This window comes from Haliotis asinina, chromosome 5, assembly GCF_037392515.1.
Source record: "Haliotis asinina isolate JCU_RB_2024 chromosome 5, JCU_Hal_asi_v2, whole genome shotgun sequence".
Classification (NCBI taxonomy): Eukaryota; Metazoa; Mollusca; class Gastropoda; order Lepetellida; family Haliotidae; genus Haliotis; species Haliotis asinina.
In genome coordinates, this window is record NC_090284.1 from 6,318,795 (window position 1) to 6,343,321 (window position 24,527).

A 24,527-nucleotide genomic window follows, 5' to 3' on the forward strand; every position below is an offset into this window, starting at 1 on the left:
TTCAACATCTTAAAGAACTGACAAAAAAACATGTTTTGTCTCTTGGCCTTGTGATCTAGAAAAAAAATATGTAAAGGCAGGAGAATCTTACACCTAGCCTATAGCGGAAACCACTCTTTAGTCGCCAATTGGGAAGTGTTTACGGAAACGCTCTTCAACTAGGCGATTAACTACACAATACTTCAAGAACCCAAGTAAGTTGACAACATCATTCTGGCTGGCTTGTGGCGAGTTGACATAGCACACACAGCATACAGGCCCATTAGGCCCCATCATTAGCGGGGCCCTATCTTCAGCAACAGAATTACAGACTGTGCCACCAATTTATGTGACATTTGCTTAAAGACAAGGTGCTTCTAATCATGCTGCAATATGGAGACACTAGGCATGTTGGTCCACACTGTCTGCTGCTCATGCTCCTCAATCCTCTACATCAATGTTCAGATGAAACATGATAAGGGCATATGCATCAATATTTACCCAATAATTGGCCTGGCAATGTTTGCGCAACATCTTTAAAAAATTATCATGACCTTGTAATTGGTTTCAGACAGTATCAGAAAAGGGACAATTTGCAGTTTCTTTTTCTGAATATGTCCCCGCCCCAACTAATGAATGCAGGTTCATGGAATCTCATTTCAACAGGTTGATTAGGAAGGAAAAACAGTGCAAGAATGATGCAGCTTATTAGCTGGACTGGATCAGCAGTACATGAGACCAACCAGTCTGCAACCTTCCAGAAAGGTGTGATATCTTAAATCCCTGATAATTCCTTTGATTAGTTTTTATGTATTAGTCCACAGATTACAATTTTCCAGCAATTGCTGATTGTCGATATTCATCAATTCCACTAACATACTAAAACTAACATCACAAATGACCTTGAGGGTGGTGGTGTAGCGTACTGGTTAAGGTGTTTGATCGTTACGCTGAAGATCTGGCTTTGTTTCCCCATTTGGACACAATGAGAGAAAGTCCATTTCTGGTGTTCCCACTGTGATATTGCTGGCATATTGCTAAAAGCAACATAAAAGTAAACTCACTCACTCACAAATGACCATGACCTTGATGAAACCGTACAAAATTATTATCTAGACAATCAAAGCCAAAAACAGGTAAACAAGAAACTGAAACATTTAGTCAACCCAGTTTGGATGACAGACTGCACAATGTACTGAAATGCCTCGAGCTAATGCTACCCTATGTCTTCAATAAGCCAGCAATTTGTTGTCAACCTCTCGACTCTGCTCTGATGATAGCTGAAGACATTATTGGAATCCTTCTGCATGGACAATGACGCCAGAAGACCAAGACGTGGCTTCTTACTGTCAGAGAATCTTGGGCTACCACAAAGACAGGAAGCCTAACCACCATGCCCTCTATGTATTTTGGGCTCAACTCAACCAGGTTACTTCACAGATAAGCTATTTTCAGTCTGCATCATGGCGCTGCCACAAATTATAATGACAGCCTCTAACAAGGTTTCTCTTCAAAAAAAAGAGAAAGGACCTAGTTCTATAATGCTTGTTGGGCCTCTGGTTATTTCTACTGCATCATGAATATCACTTCAAAGTAAAGTATTGATCATACAGTTACAGGAAAATGGATTCAGGACTCTTTCATAGTAGCACTGAGTTCATGGCTTAACAATAACATACCTCATATTGTTGAAACATCTTTACCAACATTATCTGTGGAGACTTCATGAAATATTTTGCCGAGTTTGCAGTGCTCATTACTTTGTTGCAGACCAGGCAAGTGCTACTGAACTGTTAAGCAGCCAGTTAATTTTGACAACACATGCTGTCAAACTCGATTTCGAGAGTGCAAACATTCTAACAATTCACCACCAACATAAATTTCTGTGTTGTTAAACCATTGTCGAGAAATAGGATTGGTCTCTGTTCTCAACAACATATCCATGAAAAAATTGGTGTTGTCAAACTCGTGTTTCATGTGGGAAGTGTTGTCAAACTCTTGTTGTTTAGACCCCCCCCCAAAAAAACCCCCCAAAAAACAAACAAAAACAACAAAACAACAACAGTTGAAGTCATTTTGGACTTCTGATCAACTTGACCATGTGCTTGATGTGTGAAAAAGCAAGCTGGACAACTTTTAAAATCTCAACAACATGTGTTGTCAAATTTTAGTCTGCTGGGTGAAGGCCACTTTAGTTTAAATGCAGTATACTTTGTGTATTGAATAAAAAGGATATGCTCCAGTGCTCAGACTGGTACAAGAAACATATACACCTGGTGAATCATGAAATTAGATTAGAAAGAATATGTATTACATTACTTTAAATCATAATTCGAACAGGATGATAAAATCACACATTTGATCAACCTTTTTGTTTCAATGTTTTGCTCCATAAAAGATCAAGAGATTACCTGAAAATGATAATCCTCTTTCTGCTAGCTCATGTAGCACTGAATCAACGTGCTGCCAAATCAAAGTAGCTGGATAGGTATGAACTACATGACACTTCACGACACAAGACAACCCCAAACTAATGGCCTGAATTCAACATCATCCCTGTTGCAAAGTATAAGTCCCTACAGACAAAACTGATACCTTCACTTAGCCAATTTGTATGACAAGGTAGTTTTTCTGAGATGAAACAATCAGTAATGTTGGCACCTTGAGGGTAAAACTGTATCAGTGATTTTATTGATACCATTGACGTGGGGGCCCCTTACAAACTACCCATCTTGGGAATGAGGTCATGTAACTGATGATTGATCGAAGATGTGTGTCAGTAGGGCAGGACAACACCCTACAAATACCATGACCTTGCACATCCAGCCAAGGTAAACAGAATTGACCACTCTATCCAGCCTGCCAGCCAGATCCTCACCTTGACTGTAGCTGCCCTAGGTGTTCCATAGATGAGGGCCAGCTCTCCGAAACTACCACCCTCACCTATTGTCGTTACATGCTCACCATTCACATAGATCTGAAACATAAAACACAGTGTAAAACAGCAGCGAACACAAAATATTTCATATTCCAAAAGGTTCAGTCAGTTCTTCAACTGAACGTACTTCTTTCCCAGTGACGTTGCTGTCTAAAAAACTACTAACAAGGGTCAGATGTGAACATTACTAAATAGAGATTTCAACTAATACCATGGCCAAGGTTTAAACTAGGTTTCATAATGGGCCCCTATCCTGTATTGCACGTAAGGGTTAGAAGACGTCATCAAGACGAGGTTGTTCATCACTGAAGAATATGATGCATTCTGCTCTTGTAATGTGCTCAACCCTTGTTTCCATTATAAAATAAAATTATGAAATTTAATAATCTGAACACCAAATGCCACTTGTGTATACCTAAATGAAGTTGTCTCAAATTGTATTATGTGTAGTCCTGAACTTTGACACACAGAGGCTGCAGACGAAGTTCTTTGTTTACTATGTTGCCGGAGCAAACAGACCCAAAGCAGCTGAATCAACACGAGGAAATGGTCACAGACTCAAACATCAACCAGGAAAGTCATCTGACAGAGTATCAGTGTATGTATGACTATTTCTGGTACAAAAAAATGTCAGCTAATTTGATGTCAAAGAGGTCTAATGACAGACTTTACTATTTCATACCTAACTGCCCAATCAGAACGCTGCCATGAAACCCCAACAGGGGCACAACATAGATACTCCGTCCTTGCCACATGGTGGTATAAATGCCATTTAATGACATATATTTACTTCGTTTATAGCAGATCTGTAGTTCCCAAGGGTAATTAAAACTAAATGTTGATGAAAATAAAGCCATTATGGGAAAATATAGGCATCTCATGTCTGAGTGGATGCTGAGACGATGCTGATGATGGAAGTAAATATAGACTGAGTTTGGCATCTTTATCTACCAGTCAAAGGAAGTGAGGACAGCCCATTTACTCACTGATGAGAAAACTCATTGCTCCAAATTTCCTTTTTGATGGGGAATAGATGAATTAGTCTGCCTTAATGACTAAATATTCTTGGAACCCTTTGATACATGAAAATTGATTCAAGTTCCAAAGTGTAATAGGCTGACTAGGAAAGCCCTCAATAAATATATTCTGTAAGTTTTGTAACTGTAATGTCCAAATGTCCAAAACGTATGGATTCCCAAGAAATACAGTGAACCACAAGATGTAAACTGCAGTGAGAAAAAAGGATATTGTGGTGTACTTGAAGCTTCCTGTGATGTTCTCGTTGTTCAATCAGCTTGAAATCTCAAACAGGGACATTACAAAAACCAAGGTATTTCATAAATATAAGCTCCAGTGATGCACAACATGTGTATGCCCCACACAAGAGATTTATGTTACATCTGAACACAACTTCCATGTCACAATAAGTGGTTTGATGAAAAACTTAACAACAAATGTCTTCATGACATTTCGGTGTAGTGAACTGGCATATCAGCAGCTCAGTGAGTTAACTACCAGGCTACAGAGATGACACACCATAATGCTTTAAGGGATTTCTTTTTCAAGAACATGCATGTCTGCAAGAGATATTTAAAGACTGTTTCCTTTCCAAATATAAATGGAGAGAATGACTGAAAGATAAAATTGTTGATAAATGTTGCATTAGACTTTGTTTCAACCAATAATGGGCTCCAAGCAAACACTGATATTAAACCGCCATCCTGCATAATCTAGACAGAACATACAAATGCTTAAAAGCCTCTTTGTCCATTCTGCCAGAGGACATGACTGCCCCCAAATTTGAGACTTGCCATGATCTCTGAGAACATATTTCTACATAAATCGTAAATCATTGTGAAAATATATCACTAATAGACGTGCTCTGACCTTTGACCACAGATACCTAATAGCAAAACAAATGCAATTTTCGATAAAATGAAATCTCAGTTAAAAGTAAGCATTCATGTTCAAGTCTTCCATTTAAAATCTTGACAAAAAAAAACAGAGTTGCATTTCTTTTGCTGTTCAGTATATTTCTTTGACTGCACTCTTCGACCACTTACTTCTATACAACTTAGTCTGACATGTGACTGCTTACTTCTACCTGCCATGCTTTGATCATCAACCACTTATTTCTATACAACTTAGTCTGACATGTGACTGCTTACTTCTACCTGCCATGCTTTGATCATCGACCACTTACTTCTATACAACTTAGATGTGACTGCTTACTTCTACCTGCCATGCTTTGTTCATTGACCACTTACTTCTATACAACTTAGTCTGACATGTGACTGCTTACTTTTACCTGCCATGCTTTGATCATCGACCACTTATTTCTATACAACTTAGTCTGACATGTGACTGCTTACTTCTACCTGCTATGCTTTGATCACCGACCATTTACTTCTATACAACTTTGTCTAACATGTGACTAGTTACTTGTTCCTGTTGTGCTTTGATCACTCCACAACAACATCCTAATGGGTAATTTGGTTAGAAACGAGGAACCAGGATATACTTGAAGCGCTGAGATTTATAATGTCAGGCGGCACTCAACTGAATAGTAGACAACTTATATTCTGTTTGCAGTGAAAATGTACTGTAGAATTTCACTTTAAACAAAACTGTAATCAAATATAGCGAAATTAAAATTGCAAATCCTCATAATTTCATCTTGCTAACAGAACATTTACATCACAGAATTTTATTCAACTTAGAATAAAACGATCATAGTTTCAAATCACTTTATTTGTTTGCATTACAAGGGGGTATGCACATCAAAGTTGCACACTCATCACATATTGCATGTGCATTGTTTCACTGTCCCAATTACTGTGCTTACCCTCCTGTAATCTAAATTTCACTTCATTCGATTTACTTTTTTTGCTCAGAGTGAAATTCATCGGTACGTTTTCACTTCAAACAAACTATAGCAGGATTCTACATGACCAAGTTCACTTACAGACACTTGAAACTTTAACACAGCTACCCTAAACTTCTGTAAGATTGTCTAAATGACACACTTTTCAATTTACACTGGATACCCTTAAAAGTTTTCTCGAAGGATGATCTGTCAATGACTAAATTACAAATTTCTCAAGCGTCCTTGAAATCCAGGGCTTCCTTCCCCACTATCATTCTTATCTACTGTTTCAGGATTCTCCTTGCTGTAGAGTGGTCTTCAACAGGTGTGTCCATGTTGTGATGACAATCTCTACAATGGCCCTGCAACCATAGCTCCCCTCAAGCTGCACACACTTCTCCTATATGTCTCGTTACAGCCATTCTGGCAACAAGCTAGCTGGCACCAATGGCCAACCTCAACATGGTGATTCCCTAACTCAAGCCTCGGCTGAGTGACAGCCTCTCATACCTAGCCTTCTGAAAGGAGGCTAATTCAGGTTTTCAGAGTTACACTGCTGCATCCGCTCCGAATTAAGGACATCCATCTTTGTAAGCAAGAACCATTAGCTTGCACGTCTAGCTGTCCTATGGTACTCGTCAAGGCATATTGAAATGTTCAAAGCAAACTGAAAATGAAGGATTCAACTGTTCCTGTTCTTTCATAAAAAAGACTCAAAACAAATTACATTTATTCTGAGTCTATTGTCAGTGTTAGGATTATTTAAATGTCAAATGTCACACACTCAGTTCTAAAATGAACTAGTTATTAATCATCATGCTGAACAGGTGAAAACAGTTCCAGGAAGATTTAGAACAGTGTGACGTCATGGAGAAATTAGTGAGTGAGGATTTACATCAAAAGGCTGTCAGGGATTTACAGGACGTGAATTCCAGCATCCTATATACATGAAAATTGACAATGGACACAACAAAATTTATTAACACATTCAAAGGGATGCAGAATAAGCCCAAATACTTCTTTGTAAAAATTTCGATAGTGTAACTATGTGATGACTGAGTTTGCTTCTAGCCAGGTTATGGTATCATTTGCAGTTTAATGTGATGATCATGATACACAATACAATAACAGTAACTAAATTACAACAAAATTACAACATAACATTCATAATAATATTTAGTGGGACCCTTATTTTGTTGCCCAGGACCCCTGCAAATAGGAATAAAAGAAGAGGAGTCCCAGGGACCCTCAAATACAAGACTCGAAGTAAATCCCCAGACTGAAATAGCCAAATATCTTCACGGGCCAAGATAATGAATTAAATATTATAATTGGCAAGGTTCACACCTTCCTCGACATATTTCCAGCACTATATGATTTTATTCCATCTACACATTCTTTGTACATGTGATGCAACCAGTCAGCTGCTATTAAAGAAATGAGACCAAGTACTGATAAATCATGACACTCACCCAGTGAAACAGACCTCTTCAACCATCTACTCATAGTCAAAAATTTGAAAAATAACACCAAGACTGACATAGAAACTGGCAAGCATATGATTAATCATGACTGAACTTCAGTTTTACTGAATGAAATTAAAACTATCATGAAACTGATGAGGCGACCTAATGCATATTCATCTATTGCCAGAACAGACTACACCTCCATCTAGCTTGGTTTACATTTCAACCGTCTCAGTAATCATCTATCAAGTGTTTCTGTTATACTTTACAATGTGAAAACCTTGTGGGTAGTGGTGGGCATCTTCTAACTCCTAAAGCAGAAATGGATCAGCTTGCCAGCAATTTCTTGGACACATTTTTCTCAATCAAGTTTCATCATAGAACTTAATCCACTGCTACAACGTTCATCTTTTCCTACTTGAGGAGACCATCGACATGTCATTCACCTGCTGGCCTCTAAACCATAGCTACAGTTGACTCAGCTTTTTTTAAGGTCACAGCTTAACAACTCCAATGTCAACTGAAAATACTACAGGATAAAAGAGAGAAAAAAAACCCTTTCCCACTGAAAAAGAATCTGTGGGATTTCTTACAAAATGCACAGGTCGTATTCTGGTCCAAAACAGCAGGAAGAAGGAACTGAGTCCAATGCAATGATGAGCTCTTCAAAATGTTTTCCCTCAAACACACATGAAGCCCAGTAGAAATAAAGCTCTAAGCTACCATTTAAGGTATTTGCTGGGAATAACTGTGGCAAATATCCCTGGATATTACCTCCTCAAAGTTATCACTATTTAATTACCGTAATCTTCCCTAAGGGCAGTTAAATAAAGGGGCAGTGAATTCATTGCCTTGATTTCTATCACTGTTCAGCTACTGCAAACTAGTAATCTCATTTAAGAGCCAATCACAGCTTTTGTTTCTTTCTTATGATGGCTTGTTGCAGCCAATCTAAGAAGTATATGGCTACTGGCAACCCATTTCGCCACGCAGGATAGAACACCTCCATGCCTGTGTCTGCCACAGATCTTCATGTGAAAAATATCACAATGTCACATCTACTGGCATGGCTGTAACTTTAGTCCTGTCCATGACGAAGACAGCTTTGCCAGCTCAGGTTTTACAGACAGTGAGTTAGCCTTAAATTCAACCAAAATTGTGAAAATAGTTTGTTTATATTTTAAATAAAATGTTTTCTGTCTCTAGTCTCATTTTCTTCCTTGAGGAAAGAAGTCACCAAAACATTCATCAGAAGTTTTAAGCATTTCATTTAACACATACCCATGAATATCCGAATAGGTCAGAAGCAACCTATGCTTGCCATAAAAGGCGAACCTGCTTGCCATGAGAGGTGATTAAAGTGACTGGGTGGTCAGGCTTGCTTACTTGGTTGATCCTTGGATTGTCTGATCCAGACTTGACTATGTACAGCTTGCCGCCATATATTGCTGAGTGTGGCGTGAAACTAAACCCACTCACTAATTTCACCCAACAAACATCTTGAATCCAAACTTTGTTTCTCTGAATGTGACAAAAGCCTTTCCAAGTCATGTTGCTGTATGACACGGGGTAAATATGAGTATATGAATCACTACTACATAGTGACACAATGTGTTTGTGAGAAAATGTATTCACACAACTGGTGTCAACCAGCACAAACACATGCAAAGGCAAATCAAGGAAAGTTATCTTAAGGAATCGGTTCATGGTGAAAACTGGGAAATGTATTTGACAACACAAACATTTTGTGTGACACTCAAATATGAAAAAAAAAGACTGCTTCTGAAAGAAGACATCCACTCAAAGTCCTTAATAGGAATTTGGCTGACATGACATCATATATCAGTTGTGATTCAAGCCATTTCTTCATACCTCACATGTTGTAAAGCATGTGGACTTCATTAAGTCCACCCATCAACACTTAGTAGTCAGCGTGTGATGCATGGCTCCATGTCACATATCTCTGTCTGTAATATCCTGTGACAGGAAGGAAATAATATCTTTCCTTTGGGAAATTTTTATTCAGTAATAAAATAAGCATATATTACATGACTTGGCAAGCTGTGACTGACAGATACTGACAAAAGAAAACTACAATCACTTGTATTCCATCTTTTCTCTGAGGTAATAATTCCTCCTGCCAATGGACTTCTCTCATCCAGGAAGGCCATTATCAGGCTGTTCAATATTTTACATTGTCATTGTACAGAAGGGACGTGAGTCTGACCGTAGTTGTGGGGGCTATCAGAGATTTTCACGGCTTCACCTTAATGTAGAGCTGCATCTAAAAGTTTCTTTTGAGAAGTCCGAAAGAAAACAATGGTTTAAAGATGTTCTAATAATTTTCTTTTGAAGCAATATTTACCAACATATGACATGCTATTTATTCCTTTAGCACTGCTGGTGCAATTTATACAAAGTTATGTCAAATTATGGAAAGAAAAGAAAAAATATGAACACCATTGTTCCAATCACAACAGAATTCTTCTGCAACATATTTTGAAAAATATCCAAATTTTCATCAATGAGTATTTCACATTTGGAAGTAAGTCATGTCCAGACCCAGAGCAATGCTCTTCTAATATGTTTCACTGAAATCAATCTTCTCCAATTTCATCTCAACCTCACTTGCCAAACAAAGTGAATTTCACATTCAAAACTCATTACAAAGTTAGTTTCAAAGAAATCAAACATTTAAGACAAACATTCTGTCAACATTAACATTTCAGGGATTTCTGGATTCATTTACTGATCAGAACTTCCCCATCTTGGAAGTAAATGTTATGAAAGGCAAGTAAACAGGTGATTGTTTAGGGAGAAGTATGGCACCTAATTCACTTACGTCCTGACAAACATATTTAAGACTTCATTTGAAAAGCTCTTCAGCAACAAATTGATGAAAATGATGGAGGGAATAAAAACTGTAGGTAATTACAGAGGATGCTATTTGTGCAGCAATCACAGCAGCAGGACTGAAAGTGAGTTCCCTTAATGTTAATGGACCCATGAAGTGGTAATAGTGCCGGCCACTGCTTTAGTCCATTCAGGAAGGGAGGGAGAAAGGGGTTACAGAGGTCATATTCTAAAAGAATAATAAATCAGATTTACATGATCTGAAACTTTAATCATACTTTAAGCAATTTGTTTTGATTTTTTTTTTTAATGAATATGAACCAGTGACATATTCCACCATGAGCCTCTATCATGTGTGATTACTATGTGTGTTTCATGGCTATAATACAAGTCACCATGTCCCCAATGAGAGTGAAGTCAAGGTCTGACAAGGAGTGAGTACCACCAGAGCTGATTGAGTTTACATGCAGTGATGGAAAATTAGGTCACTCCTGCTCAAGGGCCCATTCCATAAACTGATTCCTACACTGACTTGATGATCGTTCATACCACAACACTTGTTATAAGGAATTGTCTAATGACCAAACTCCTCTACAGTGATACCATAATTTACATCTGTAGAAACACCCTAACACCATGTTATAACACATATCAGGGTGGACAGTTGACTGACTGAAATCCCATACCATACTGCATATAGTACACAGATCCTCAAAGGTTCGGATCCTCAAAGTAGTCGTCATGTTACAGTTTATCAAAGGCTGAAGAAAGTCGTAGCGCTTCGAATACTATGTGGATTGAGAAAGAGAGTCGTATAAAGCTAAAACTAGTCCTCTATGAGACCTGACTTAATTCGTTTGCCTGTTTTGTTTTGTAGTTATCACAGGATTCCCTTTGTTTAGCATGGACAACAGGGGGTAAGTCTGATGAGCACATCAAAAAGTTCAATAAAATCATACTTTTTATCTGAAACACACAGTGCCAGTGACAAATTCACATTTCAGTGGGAAATAATGCCTGACATTAACATATGTATAATGTTGTTTAGAAGATTGGAGAAAATACAAACAGTCTGAGGTAAGAATTCAGTGTGACAGACTTAAGTATTGGATAAGGTTGTAATTAGCAATTTTATTTTAACTGTTGACAGTTGGGAACAACTAATACTCCATCTTCCCTCTTGTCTCAGACTACTAATCTGTTCATTGATTGTCACAAATCACCCAACAAAGTAGATATCAAAGATTTCAAAAACATCAAACCTCAGATCTTTGACATTTGGAAACATTTGAGTCTTCAGTGACAATCCTGCAGCCAACAATGGTCTAAATCCCAGTAGATCTCTGGTATTTGGGGATGATCAGTACAACAGACAGGCATACTTACATCAACCTCTCCTTGATCAAGCACATAGAAGTTGTCCCCTTCATCACCTGGCGAAAGAGAAGACACACATTTCAAACACTTGGAAAAAAGCTCAAAGGGATTATGTAAAGTAGTCCACATCTAGAGGATTACAGGAAATCTTTTGAGACTGGTACGAACTAAAGCTTCAACCGTCATGGAGAAATAGTACATCAAATTTTTTCGTCATATTTTTCTTGCAATTCAGTATTGTTAGCTTAGTTTCCAAAAGCAAAACAAAGAAAAGAATTTTGTAAAATGGTAGGAGGTAAGGTTTCTTTGCTAAAAATGTTAAAAAATTTGCTGTCAACTTTTTTTTCCAGATCAGACAAAGAAGATAAGCCTATGCTACATTTGCATCAAATATCAAAGTAAATGGGTTTTCTTATCCCAAGCACGCTTATTTTTATCACATTTTCCACTGAATCACGTATCTTTGTAAAACTGTGGTAATCTGAAGGCAGATTGCAATAAGTGACACCTTTATACATATTCTTTGTATTTGTCAGACTGAGTGAGTGAGATTTATCACTGAGGCTATTCATGGGTATAGTGCATGAAAATCAGAAAACTTTCAGACGTTTTCACTAGAGATTTGCCATATAACCAGAGCTTCCTAAAATTAAACAAACCAAAGACTGGAATCATAGTGTAGATTTAACAAGCACTTGCTATAAAGCATTAACTGACACTGATTGACCAAAATTATCAGCTTTCAGTTTGACGAATCCACGTGTCTTATGAAAATCTACTCCCCCTAATGAATGCAAGTTTATTTCTGTCATTTGGTTCATATGTTTTCATATGAAAACAACCCTGATAAAACAGACAAGCATGGACTATCAGTTTGATTATATATTTTGTCTTGTATGTATTTGTGGACATGCATCAACTGTATTCTATTTGTAATGAGAAGTAACATTTTTGGCATCAACTGGGAACTGTATGGTGTGACATTTGTAAAATGCATAAGTTTTTCATACGGACTGGTAGCCCTAACTCCATATCAACAAGAACCTAGGAGTATACAAGGTTGCATTGAAAGACCATAGGTCTCTAGACTGCTTGCATGATACACATCTGTCCATCTCACCTTGCTGGATGATCACCTCTCCTGCATGCCGGTGGACTGGAAACATGGCGTCAAAAATATCACTGAAAATAAAAATAGGATTGCTATAATTACAAGCCAGGTGACCTAGATAACTTGATCCTCCCTTCCCAGTTCCAATAAACATTACGTTTAACCATTGGCTAGGTTTTAAGAATTTTCCAATACATATTGATACAAAATGGTACAGAAAAGGAGATAATTATTTGAGCAGATGTGTCATATGACATAAACGAAAGGAGTGTGAAATTTTGTTTTACCTGAGCGAGGACAATACAAAATTTTGCACAGGTCTTGTATAAGGCATGTGATAATGACACACATACTTGAGTATGATAATTCCTTTGCTATCCATTTTTGTTCATGTACAATTATTTGATGTCATCACAGATGACAAAATATAGAAACTATAGTTGACAGGCAAAAGTCATATGTGCACATGTGATATACCTGTATGACAATAGTTATGTATCAACATAGCGGTAATAACACTCAATTCTTCAAGCTGAATATAACAGTTATGTCATGGCATGTGCATTAACTGATGCCATATGAAGGAATCAAAGTTCTTTAACTTTATATGATAAGAACATTAGCGTGAGTGAGTGAGTTTGGTACGCTGCACTCAGCAATATTCCACCTAAATGGCAGTGGTCTGTAAAGAAAATAGTCTGGACCAGACAATTCAGTGATTAACATCATGAGCACTGATCTGAACAATTGGGAACCCATGACATGTGTCAACCAAGTCATTGAGTCTGACCACTGCTTTAAGACAAGCACTGTTACCTTTTATGGCCCGCACATGTTACTGAAGGCCTATTCTACCCTGGACCTTCATGGGTCGTGGAACATCAAATGTGTTATATGCTATCAGGGATGACAAAAGGAGTTCTGTTTGTTAAATACATATTCAGAGGGAGGCACCCAATTCCTGACCAAGACAGCAAACTTTTCACACATTGGACATTATCTGTTAGGGTTTCCTTTATGACATACAGATTTACTATTATCTTTAATGTTAACAATAAACATCTTATAAATCCTGTCAAGTCCTTTTAGGTTGATAACAACTATTATAAAACTTTTTAAAGATATTATATGTTAGTCAACTATAGTAAACTTTAGTTCAAATTTAATTGAAGTCTCTAATGATAAATGAATGTTATAGCTTAACACTGGTTATCACTGCACACCACTAGATATCGATTCCTGCTGAGTGTCTGTGACAGTGTCAAAAAACAAAATACAAAAGAACCTGTTTGTCAAATAAACTGTCCAGAATGCTTTGACATTTTGCTGAAGCATTGTTAATGCTGAGAATTACGCTTCCCTGGAAGTACCAGACTAGGCCTGCAATCATAGTAATTGCATCAGACATGCAGGAAAGCCCCCTGGTTTCCTGACTGGCCATCAACATGGCCTCCCAGAGTGCTGGTCAGTGTGCTAGGGAAATCCAGATATAGGCCATCCACCATTAGCTGCCTTCAGACTTTTCTCGTACAAATGAGGATAATTGTAACACAATTTGAGGGAACACCATTCTTCAGACATAAAAAATAATTGTTAAACTGAAAAGAATGCAAGGTTGAAGACATTTGGTAAACATCTTGGTTTAGATATCATATTTATGGAAATTAAAATTATAAGCTGTCAGTATGCCAGTATTGAAGAGCACTGACTTGTAATGTTATGTGACACTGTCACTGCAATGAACATATCTGGGGCCTCATAGGATTTGATCCTAAACATAGCCCGGAGACAACCACCATAAAGAAATGTTTTTCCAGATTCATGATCGCTCCTCAGCAAATTGAGTATTTTTCATGGATCATCTGTTCTCAACAGCCCTGAAGCAAAAATAACCAGACACAGTTTGATGTAGTTCTCAAACTGGAACCACACACCAACTGAATAATGCTATAATGGTGAATTTTGATGCAAACCATCTGGATCTAATGATCTCAAAGTGCACTTGACATGAAGATCAGCATGAACAGAAAAAGAGCCATTTGCTGTTGAAATCATGCCACCGCAAGTTCTACACCAATAATTGACAAAGAAACACTTTGAGCACCATTTCACAGTCTGAAAGGATGTTTCATATAGGTTTCAGTTGAATCAAGACAACCATTTTTAGCATGTGTGCTAATGACACTACTCAAGTTGGTTGGAAGCAAAAAGTTTCCGGATGCCCTTGGCCAGAGCAGAATAGAGAACTCCATACCGTTATAGCCACAGTCTTCATTACTGAGGTCATCTGAGGCTTCACAGCGGCCAACACAAACATATATGAACACCAGTGTGGAGGACATCTTGGAGCACTATCATAATTAAAGAGATACAATTATGGAACTAGGATAGAAGACAAAACTAGCATTGAGCACAACCATCTTGGAGGAAAGCTACACAGAACAAGCATGGAGGACTTGGAGGACAGCTACACCGAACAAGTGTGGAGGACATCTTGGAGGACAGCTACATGGAACAAGCATGGAAGACATCTTGGAAGATAGCTACACGGAACAAGCATGGAAGACATCTTGGACGACAGCTACATGTAACAAGCATGGAGGGAATCTTGGAAAACAGGTATATGGAACAAGCATGGGGGACAACACCGAGGACAGGTATATGGAACAAGCATGGGGGACAACACCGAGGACAGGTATATGGAACAAGCATGGGGGACAACACCGAGGACAGGTATATGGAACAAGCATGGGGGACAACAATGAGGACAGGTATATGGAACAAGCATGGGGGACAACAATGAGGACAGGCATATGGAACAAGCATGGGGGACAACACTGAGGACAGGTATATGGAACAAGCATGGGGGACAACAATGAGGACAGGTATATGGAACAAGCATGGGGGACAACACCGAGGACAGGTATATGGAACAAGCATGGGGGACAACACCGAGGACAGGTATATGGAACAAGCATGGGGGACAACACCGAGGACAGGTATATGGAACAAGCATGGGGGACAACACCGAGGACAGGTATATGGAACAAGCATGGGGGACAACACCGAGGACAGGTATATGGAACAAGCATGGGGGACAACAATGAGGACAGGTATATGGAACAAGCATGGGGGACAACACTGAGGACAGGTATATGGAACAAGCATGGGGGACAACACTGAGGACAGGTATATGGAACAAGCATGGAGGACAACACCGAGGACAGGTATATGGAACAAGCATGGGGGACAACACTGAGGACAGCCCTTGGAACAATCATGGAGGACAAAAATGGGGATAGTCCTTGGAAAAAACATATAGGACATCTTATAGGGCAGTTACATGGAACAATCATGGAGGCAACATTGAGGACAGGTATATGGATCAAGCACAGAGGTCAAATAGGACATGGATGGATGGAACATGTAGAGATCACTTAATTTAAACAATTTGAAGACAGCCACTAGGGGAAAGAAAATGTAAGGAAACCCATTCACTTGAACTACAAATGATAGACCTGTGGGATAGCAATTAGGTCAACTCTGAGGCAACAAATGAAGGTCAGTAATTGCATGATATGACAATGAGCCTTATGGCAAGCAGTTACATAAATCCATGGACCATTATACAGTGGCTGAATTTTCCAATGCCACAAAGAATCCACAATCTATACATGTACAGTCAAACCGTGTTAATCCGAACACTTCTGTTTTTCATCAAAAACGTTCGGATAGTGAAACATACGGACTACTGAAGCAAACACCACTTCAGGAGAGTTACTTCCCTTTGACATACTGAGACAAGAACACACGAACGTATACATGTATCAAATGACTTTATTACAGTTTGTAGACATAACAACTTGAATATTAAAAATAACAATCAATCAATGCAATGTCTGAATAGATTATTTATAGTATTACACATACCAATTACTCACTTGTGTTGAAAGAAATCTCCAATAACAGTCTGTTTGGAGAGTGGCTTGAAAGAATCACGCATGTTGAGCCAAATGTCCGAAATTGTGCTCTTGCCGATTAAGTGTCTGAATTCTTGACCAAAATGCTTACTAATCAGATCAAAACTGGCTTTGGGATTTTCTCTTTGTACCTACAAATTTCTTTTTTTTCACATCGTTTACGCTTAGGGGCGGGACTTGCCATTGTGACTGACAGGTGTCAAGTGCAGCTGATCGATCGGGATTTTATACAGCAAGGAAACATGACAGGTATTACTCTAACTAAACAAAAGTGAAACCTATTAACTGATTAAAATCACAAACGAATAACATGCTCAACTCAGAGGTGTCACCTCAGTTAACAAATACAATTGAAGTCAGCCAATGTAGACCAGCGCTAATCACAGACGCGCACGAAGTAAGACTATTATCCGAACCTTTTTGATGTACCGCCGGATTAATGAAGCAAAACCGTGTGTAGTTAGCCAATCTGTTACCGCTAATTAACGTTCGGATACGGAGACTGAAGCATCGGATTAATGAATCAACAGGTAATGAGTTTATATAGTAAACAAGATTGGTTACAGCCAGCTACTGTTCGGATATCGCGGGAATCGGATTGTCGGGGTCCGGACTAACGCGGCCTGACCGTAGTTTTATTTATCTTGGTACATCCATTACATCCCATTTAGTCGTCTGGGGGATGAAAAGAGGTTGTTAGAAAGAAATTTAACCGAACTGTCGAAAATTACAACAACATTCTCTGAAAGCACAACCTGAAATAGGTTTGATCACCAACATTCTAGAACACATTATCCATAAAAGGTATTGCATAACACCAATTAACAGCCAACAGTACACACCCTCATGTAACCAAACATGTGGCCTTACACTCCAACTATGTGAAACTGAGATGTACCTCTGAGAACACTGCACACCAAGCACATGACACAAACCATTCATGACTTCAATCACAAATACATCAGAGGCTTGCAAGCAATCAGTGTGAGTATTACAATCTTAAGAAATTCAATGTTATTACGGTGCCATCAGTAGGAATCAGTTTGTGGCGAACCTGTTTCTTTGTCACAAATATTAGGGCTCCTTTCCATTGGCAATCCCCATTGCTGACATTCAAAAGTGTTTTAAGTCAATGTTCACAGTTGAAAAAAAAAACTTTGTAATTTTATTCCATTTTTCTAAAAACTCAACATCAGAGGACAAAACCATGAAAACCCCATGAAACTGTCACACTACTGTAATGGTTTATCAGTCAGTTGGAGAGACCGTGCATTTGATTAATCTCCAGACTTGCACTCAAGGAAAACAGAGTCTAGACAATGCCATGTCAACTATCAGCCCTTGTGTGTTACATACTAAAACAAAATTACCTCAGGATTGGCCCTGACATTAAGCTTGCCTCAAGGATGACAACAAACAGACTGGAATGTGTAGTCATCAAGTCAATTTCTCAAGCCATCAATGGCCAAGTCAACCAAACAGATCATCTCAATATCATTCTATCATAAACCATCTAAGACCCAAGGGAAAACACTGCTTTAACCATTTAAGCTTTAGTCAGTTCTTCAGCTTTGAAAAGGTTGGATGCCAGAAAACAGATAGTAATGTACTTGCACCAAGGGGTTAATCTACCCCCAGCCCATGATACATGGGTCTGTCCATTCAATCCTGATATTGGCTTTTACAGAGCTGTCCATTCAAGATGGTGACATATATCAACATCCTGTTGATGAAGATTGGAAAACGGTGATTAATAGCTTCTTGACCAGTGGACGAACGGGTCTGCCCCCAGGCTCAAGTCCCAATAACAAGCAACACTTCATTGCTTTAAGGGGAAATTGGAGAGAATGGATCTGTTTGACCTTTAAGATGATTTCTTTCAGCTGAAGAAGTAAATATGAAACATCAAGTGACTAACACTCAACAAGCTTGGGTGGGATAGGAACTATACAACAAGTTCATCATTTGATGCTTTTGACAATACATAGTTGACGATATCAAGTGTACCTCAATCCGTAGGTCATGATATGATATGTATCACAAAATATAGGGCATGATATGGTATGCATCTCAATAATTAGGTCATGATGTGATATGTTTTGCAACATAGAGGTCATTAAAAAATATGTATCATAATAAGTAGTTAAGATATGATAAATATTGTAACATGCATCTTTTCATCAAATTGTATGAAAGGTTCTTGACCATAAAATTTTAGAAGTTCTTAGTGAAATGCTAGCTGTAGAGAAATGTTAATAGTGGCTATTATTATGTGAATACTATTCACAAAACATATTTCTTTATTTGACAGACAAAGACACTGAAAGCCCATTTAAAAGTTAGCAAATAATAAACTTTGCCAGGCTGCATCATCTTATATGATACCATCTCCTGTATTGCATCCTCGCATGATATTTCACGATGTACTGGTGCACCCCCCAAAATTCTGATGATGACCTGATTGTGATTTTAGGACAAGTTTGCTCAAGTCTAATCAACAATGTATGCAGCCAGTTACTGTTCAGTAACCAAGATGCAGGAGTTGCTTATTATTCCTAAAACAAGTAACACTTGCACACCATTTTATTGAGCAAGAGTGTTTTTAAGAACAACTTATGTCTAGGAGTCATCATAAAGTGATTCCAAGATACGGTAATTTGAAGACTAATCATTGAAATGATTAAGCAACTCTGCTTCATTGTTACAATGAATAAGGATACATTGTGGTTAAATTATACTTTCCTGCATGCTGGAACAAATCATCAGTAGTTTCCAGTTCTAGATTTCCCCTTTATTTATGAGAATGGTTTCAGTCACTGTGTGGGTAAAGACATAAAGCTCACAAGGGAAAAAGGAATCTCTCTGTCTCTCTCTCTTTATGCCCCCCTCCCCCCCCCCTCTCTCTCTCTCTCACACACACACACGCACGCATGCACACACACGCACGCGCGCAAGCATGCATGCACATACAATAAGGACACGTCCAACCCACCATTCCAGGTACAGTCTACATATTCATCACAATTGACAAGGTTTAAGTTGAAGAATTTAGCTTGCATATTTTGTCATATACAGAACAAAAAGCTACTCAATAATCAGTCTGAGGTTTTTAGAGACAGCTTAGAGACCCAGCTGCAAGGTATGATTCATTGTCTGTCACAAGCACATGAATGATGCATACAATGCTACTTCGGCATTCATTCAAAGGAGACAGATAACCTCACACTTTTTCAATTCAAAACCTTCCCTGAACCCAAGCCTGTGATGAGGTAATGTCATTAAAATGCAAGACAAATTGTACTCTCTCAGTTGCCCCTCTGGCAAGTCATAACTGACTCAGTTTCCATCACCTAAAGCTATGAATACACAATACCATCTAGAAAGAGGCCAAATGCAACATTATATTTGGGAGTACAGTTTCTCATTAAGGTAAAGGCAGCGGTGGGGTAGCCTCGTGGTTAAAGCCTTCACTTGTCACGCCAAAGAGCCAGGTTTGATTCCCCACATGGCTACAATGTGTGAAGCCCATTTTTGGGTGTCCCCCACCGCTATATTGTTGGAATATTGCTAAAAGCGGCATAAAACTAGACTCACTCGCACTCACACATTAAGGTAAAGATTATAGTTCTTATAACAACCAAGGAATCCATGCCAGTTCAACTTATTGGAGGGCGACACACAGCATGTGATCTGGACTACTAGTTGTCAGACTTCTATTTAGAGGGTTAGATCACTTACTTTCGGAGCTGGACATGGATAATGCGAGTTTGAATACCTTATGGTACTCAAAATCAAAAAGTAGTATTAAATCTGTTTCTGTACTGTGAAGTGCAATCTCAAGTATAACATTTGTTTTAAGTAAAGACATAAGTAAATAAATTCTAAATTCTATTTCTGACCAACAGAAGTGAAATGCACCAATACTACTACTATGAGGGCTCCAAGAAATCATTTGCCAGTTGTCCCATAATGTCAGTGAATCTGACCACAAACTGGAATGTACACAGATCTGTAACTGTTTCCAAACACAACTTGTTACCTGAGCTTGAATTGAGCATGAATTAATTCATGTTTGAATTCTGCAGAAGGAACAAAACTGATCACAAATCACACAGTTGTATGAGAGATCTGTATGTTGAAATAATGCCAAATTATGACAAATCATTATCCAGGGAATAACTAAATCCAATATGAAATTAATCAGAAAATAACTACAATTAAATCACGATGCGACCTAGCTGCCAAACCAGCTTTGTACAGGTTCTTTTTACTACTTTTAGTTACAAGAATCATTCAGGAATTCATATGGCAGAGGTCTCAAGAAACTTGAGTTTCTACAGATTTCAAAATTTCTTTTCCTTTTTTTCATTGCCAACAAGACAGCATGTTTCTTAAAAACTGCTTGCAACCCTCCATTTTCAACCTTCCCAGGAATCAGGGAATCATGTAATCTACAGACAGTATGGCTACCTCCATCATAAAACACTATCAGTGGTGCTTGGTATCCCGTTATCCTGCAGATCAGACCTAATTCCACTAAACAAGCTGTGTAATTTGCATTTGGGCTCAAGTATGGCACATCAAGTTTGTAATTGTGATTCTATCATGCCAGGTCGCATTTCTCATTTTCCCTTAAGATCCAATGCATTTATTTGGAGCTGTTCACAGCTGATTGATCAGCCCACAAATTGTCAATATCATAAAACATGGAAACTACTATGTCCAGCCCATTACACACTTTCTGATGAAGGTGACAAAAACAAGCAGTGAAGCAGCTCTCCTGACTCTTCACAGCAAACAGAAATTTTCAATTTGTAAATTTAGTGATGATTTTTACAAAAAAGATAAACTACTCAAAATAAATTATGTAAAGATATAAGGAGGGATGCACTTAACGCAGCAGGGGATAATAAACATAAAAGTAAACTTGAGAAGTATTTCAATGTATAAGGTCTTCAGTTTAATAGGGACCACTGACAGACACAAATATACTTTCCTTTGTTGGTTGATGAGTAAAGTAGTCAGAGTATGAAATAAAGCCCATCTGAAAGCCCGAGATGGGCTGCATTTCTGACAAAAGGTCTAGATTTACAACTAACCAGCGTGATGATTTGGTAGAAAAAAAATTTAACTGTTCCATACATTGGAGTAAATGCACCATGTCTTGCTGTCTGATCTGGTTCAATCCATTTCTGGTTGGGTTTCTAACTTCTTTTATACACTGAACACAGAAGTAGATAACTTGACTGTCCATGTCTCCATCCACCGATACATTTCTTGCCAGTGACAATAGTATCGTACTTCAAGACATAGACCTTATGGACACTGAAGTGAGACCTCAAAGAATGTACCAACATAAAACTGTATTGTGCAGGTATTCCTGTCTACACAAGTAACAGAAGTTAAGGCTAACCCTGTTGTTGTCTGTAAGCTCTTATTCAGGGTTTCAAAAACACAGTACAGTCAAATCCGTATGTCTTGGACTCGGTTGAAACGAATTCTCACTTGTGTCGAACTAATCCTTCAGTCCCCGACGATTTCCTTATATCTATCATTACTTCCATGCTGACGGATGTGTTGAACACTGGGATAAGTTGAACTGTTCCTATGGTCCCGACAAGTTTGACACACTGGGGTTTGACTGTATTTGAATATGGTGACCCAAAGCCTCACATAGATGGACGTCATCATTGTCATCATCACAGAGAAATGGAGATCGCAAGACAATTTCATTAAATAAACCCTGACGTGATACACGAGTGAGTGAGTGAGTGAGTGAGTGAGTGAGTGAGTGAGTGAGCTTTTTCAGTTTCATAAAAAACACTAGCTTCATAGAATTAGGAGAACGTGCAACATCTTAGAAGTTGCAAGGATTCAATAATTTATTCAGGAAAATTAGTGACACACTATATATTGCCATGTATAAAGCCACCCTACACAAAATGTCCACATCTGTGACAACAATGTGTTTGTCTTCAGATGTTTTTCTGCACATACCGCCATTTCCTGTTTGGCATAGTGTTAAACCAAATTGGTGACAAAAAGAAAATCAGTTAATTTTAAGTACAGAAATCAGTGTGACATAGAGAGCTTATTTCCTGTAATTCAACCTCTATTTAAGTTTAAATTTGCTCGTCATAGTTTTGTCGAGTCTTTGATATATGCATTTGTTAGGACTTCCTAATAGATGAATGAATGACTAGACTTGATTCTAGATATAGCAGTTAAGACATCATGTGGTAGTTATCACAATTAAGTTATCACAGGTTGGTTATCACACGGGCAACAGACTGGGAGACATCTCAGGTTATGAAAATAAAATTCCTCTAGACACCACATTCATAAAATAGTGACAGAATTTAGTTTTTACATTGTTTTTAGCAATATTCAAGTAAAACCAGGGCCACAAGGAAACAGGCTTCACACAACATACCCATGTAGCTAATCGAACCAAAGTGTTTGGCTTTAACTGCAAGGCTACCCAACCACACCCCCAATCACAAGGTCCTGGGTTAGAATAGGCCTTCAGCAACCCATGCTTGCCAGAAAAGGTGACTATGCTTGTCATAAGAGCCGACTAACGGGATTGGGTGGTCAGGCTCATGAACTTGGTTGACACATATCACTGGTTTCCAGTTGCGTGTATCAATGCTCATGTTGTTGGTCACTGGATTGTCTGGTCCAGACTCGATTATTTACAAGCCGCTGCCATATTGCTGGAATATTGCTGGGTGCGGCATAAAACTAAACTCACTCACTCACTCACCCAATCACAAAATAAAAGAGCTGTTATCCATAAATTTGATAGTAGTACTGGTTATGTTTTTTGCTACACTGAAGCACTGTGATACCATTAGGTAAGTATTTCAGAAAATGCAGTGATGATTTACAAACAATGCATATGTAAAATTAACTGTTAATCTTAATTGCTTCGGAAAATTTACCTCCGTCTCTCCAGTGGTGGTATCTTTTTGTATAACATAACAGCAAGGCTGTGACAATTTGGACTGATTCATCGAAAAACAAATCTGGCACCTTATTTTTGATTTTCGATAACCATCATCACTTTTATTCAATATTTTCAAGTACTCTTCAAATTATTTCGACACAGCCAGCATGTAATTTTGACTCCAACATAATTGAGCAGTTTTGTGTGCTGAAATACTGCGATTCTTGACGTCAGGCTAATTATCCAATGAAAATTGTTGTCAACAGACCTCGCCAAACTGACAATGGATTTCATACTAAAAAAAAAAGCTGATTCTGAGAGTTAAATGAAATCTGATGTTTTCAGTTAGTGAAAAATCGAATTGAAAATGATCAAATCCAGGATCCAATATTGGAAATCGGATCAAATCAAGATCTGGGTGAATTGATGCAGTCCTATGTAACAGAATACAGGACATCCATATCAGAAGAAAATTGGGTCTGAATATATGCCGCGAAAGATTCCATGGTGTGTGAAAGGTAAGGTAGTTATGAAATGAATTTGAATAGGAAGATGGTGTCTGAGTGGGTAAGACTGCTGAAGCTGTGTTCAGAGTGTGGGTTCAACTCCATAATGGTTATCAACTCTTAAACTACTAGAATCTGCAATGTGCTGGAAACATAACCCATTACTCTGATTTCATTGTTTCAAACTGAGGTTTCTCACACACAGACAAAAAACTTCACATGATTAGAAAATGGGCATAGATGGGTCACAAATACAATTGCTAAAATTCATCACTGAGCACAAGCACATACCTACAACAACAGAACATTTCAAACGGATGTGTCGCAAATTTATCAACATCAGCGTATCAGCGTACACTAAATGTAATTACTATTATCATGCCATAGAAACTCGTTCAAAGTGACAAACTTGGGGATTGTAGCCACAGACGCCAGCTGTGATCCCACACAGAAGATGCTGCATTCTTGACAACATACTTGTAAAACTGATTACATATTTACT

General features: G+C 38.3%; 1 protein-coding gene across 2 annotated transcripts in view; it reads right to left on the bottom strand.

The window, feature by feature from the left end:
* Positions 1 to 24,527, bottom strand: part of LOC137283473 (cAMP-dependent protein kinase regulatory subunit) — a 162,281-nt gene that overhangs the window by 8,632 nt on the left and 129,122 nt on the right. For both annotated transcript variants that reach the window (XM_067814989.1, XM_067814988.1), the window contains exons 4-6: positions 12,600 to 12,661; positions 11,489 to 11,535; positions 2,858 to 2,956 (exon numbers count right to left, since the gene is read on the bottom strand). In XM_067814989.1, the coding sequence (XP_067671090.1) occupies positions 2,858 to 2,956; positions 11,489 to 11,535; positions 12,600 to 12,661 (208 nt within the window). The remainder of the gene's footprint in view (positions 1 to 2,857; positions 2,957 to 11,488; positions 11,536 to 12,599; positions 12,662 to 24,527) is intronic.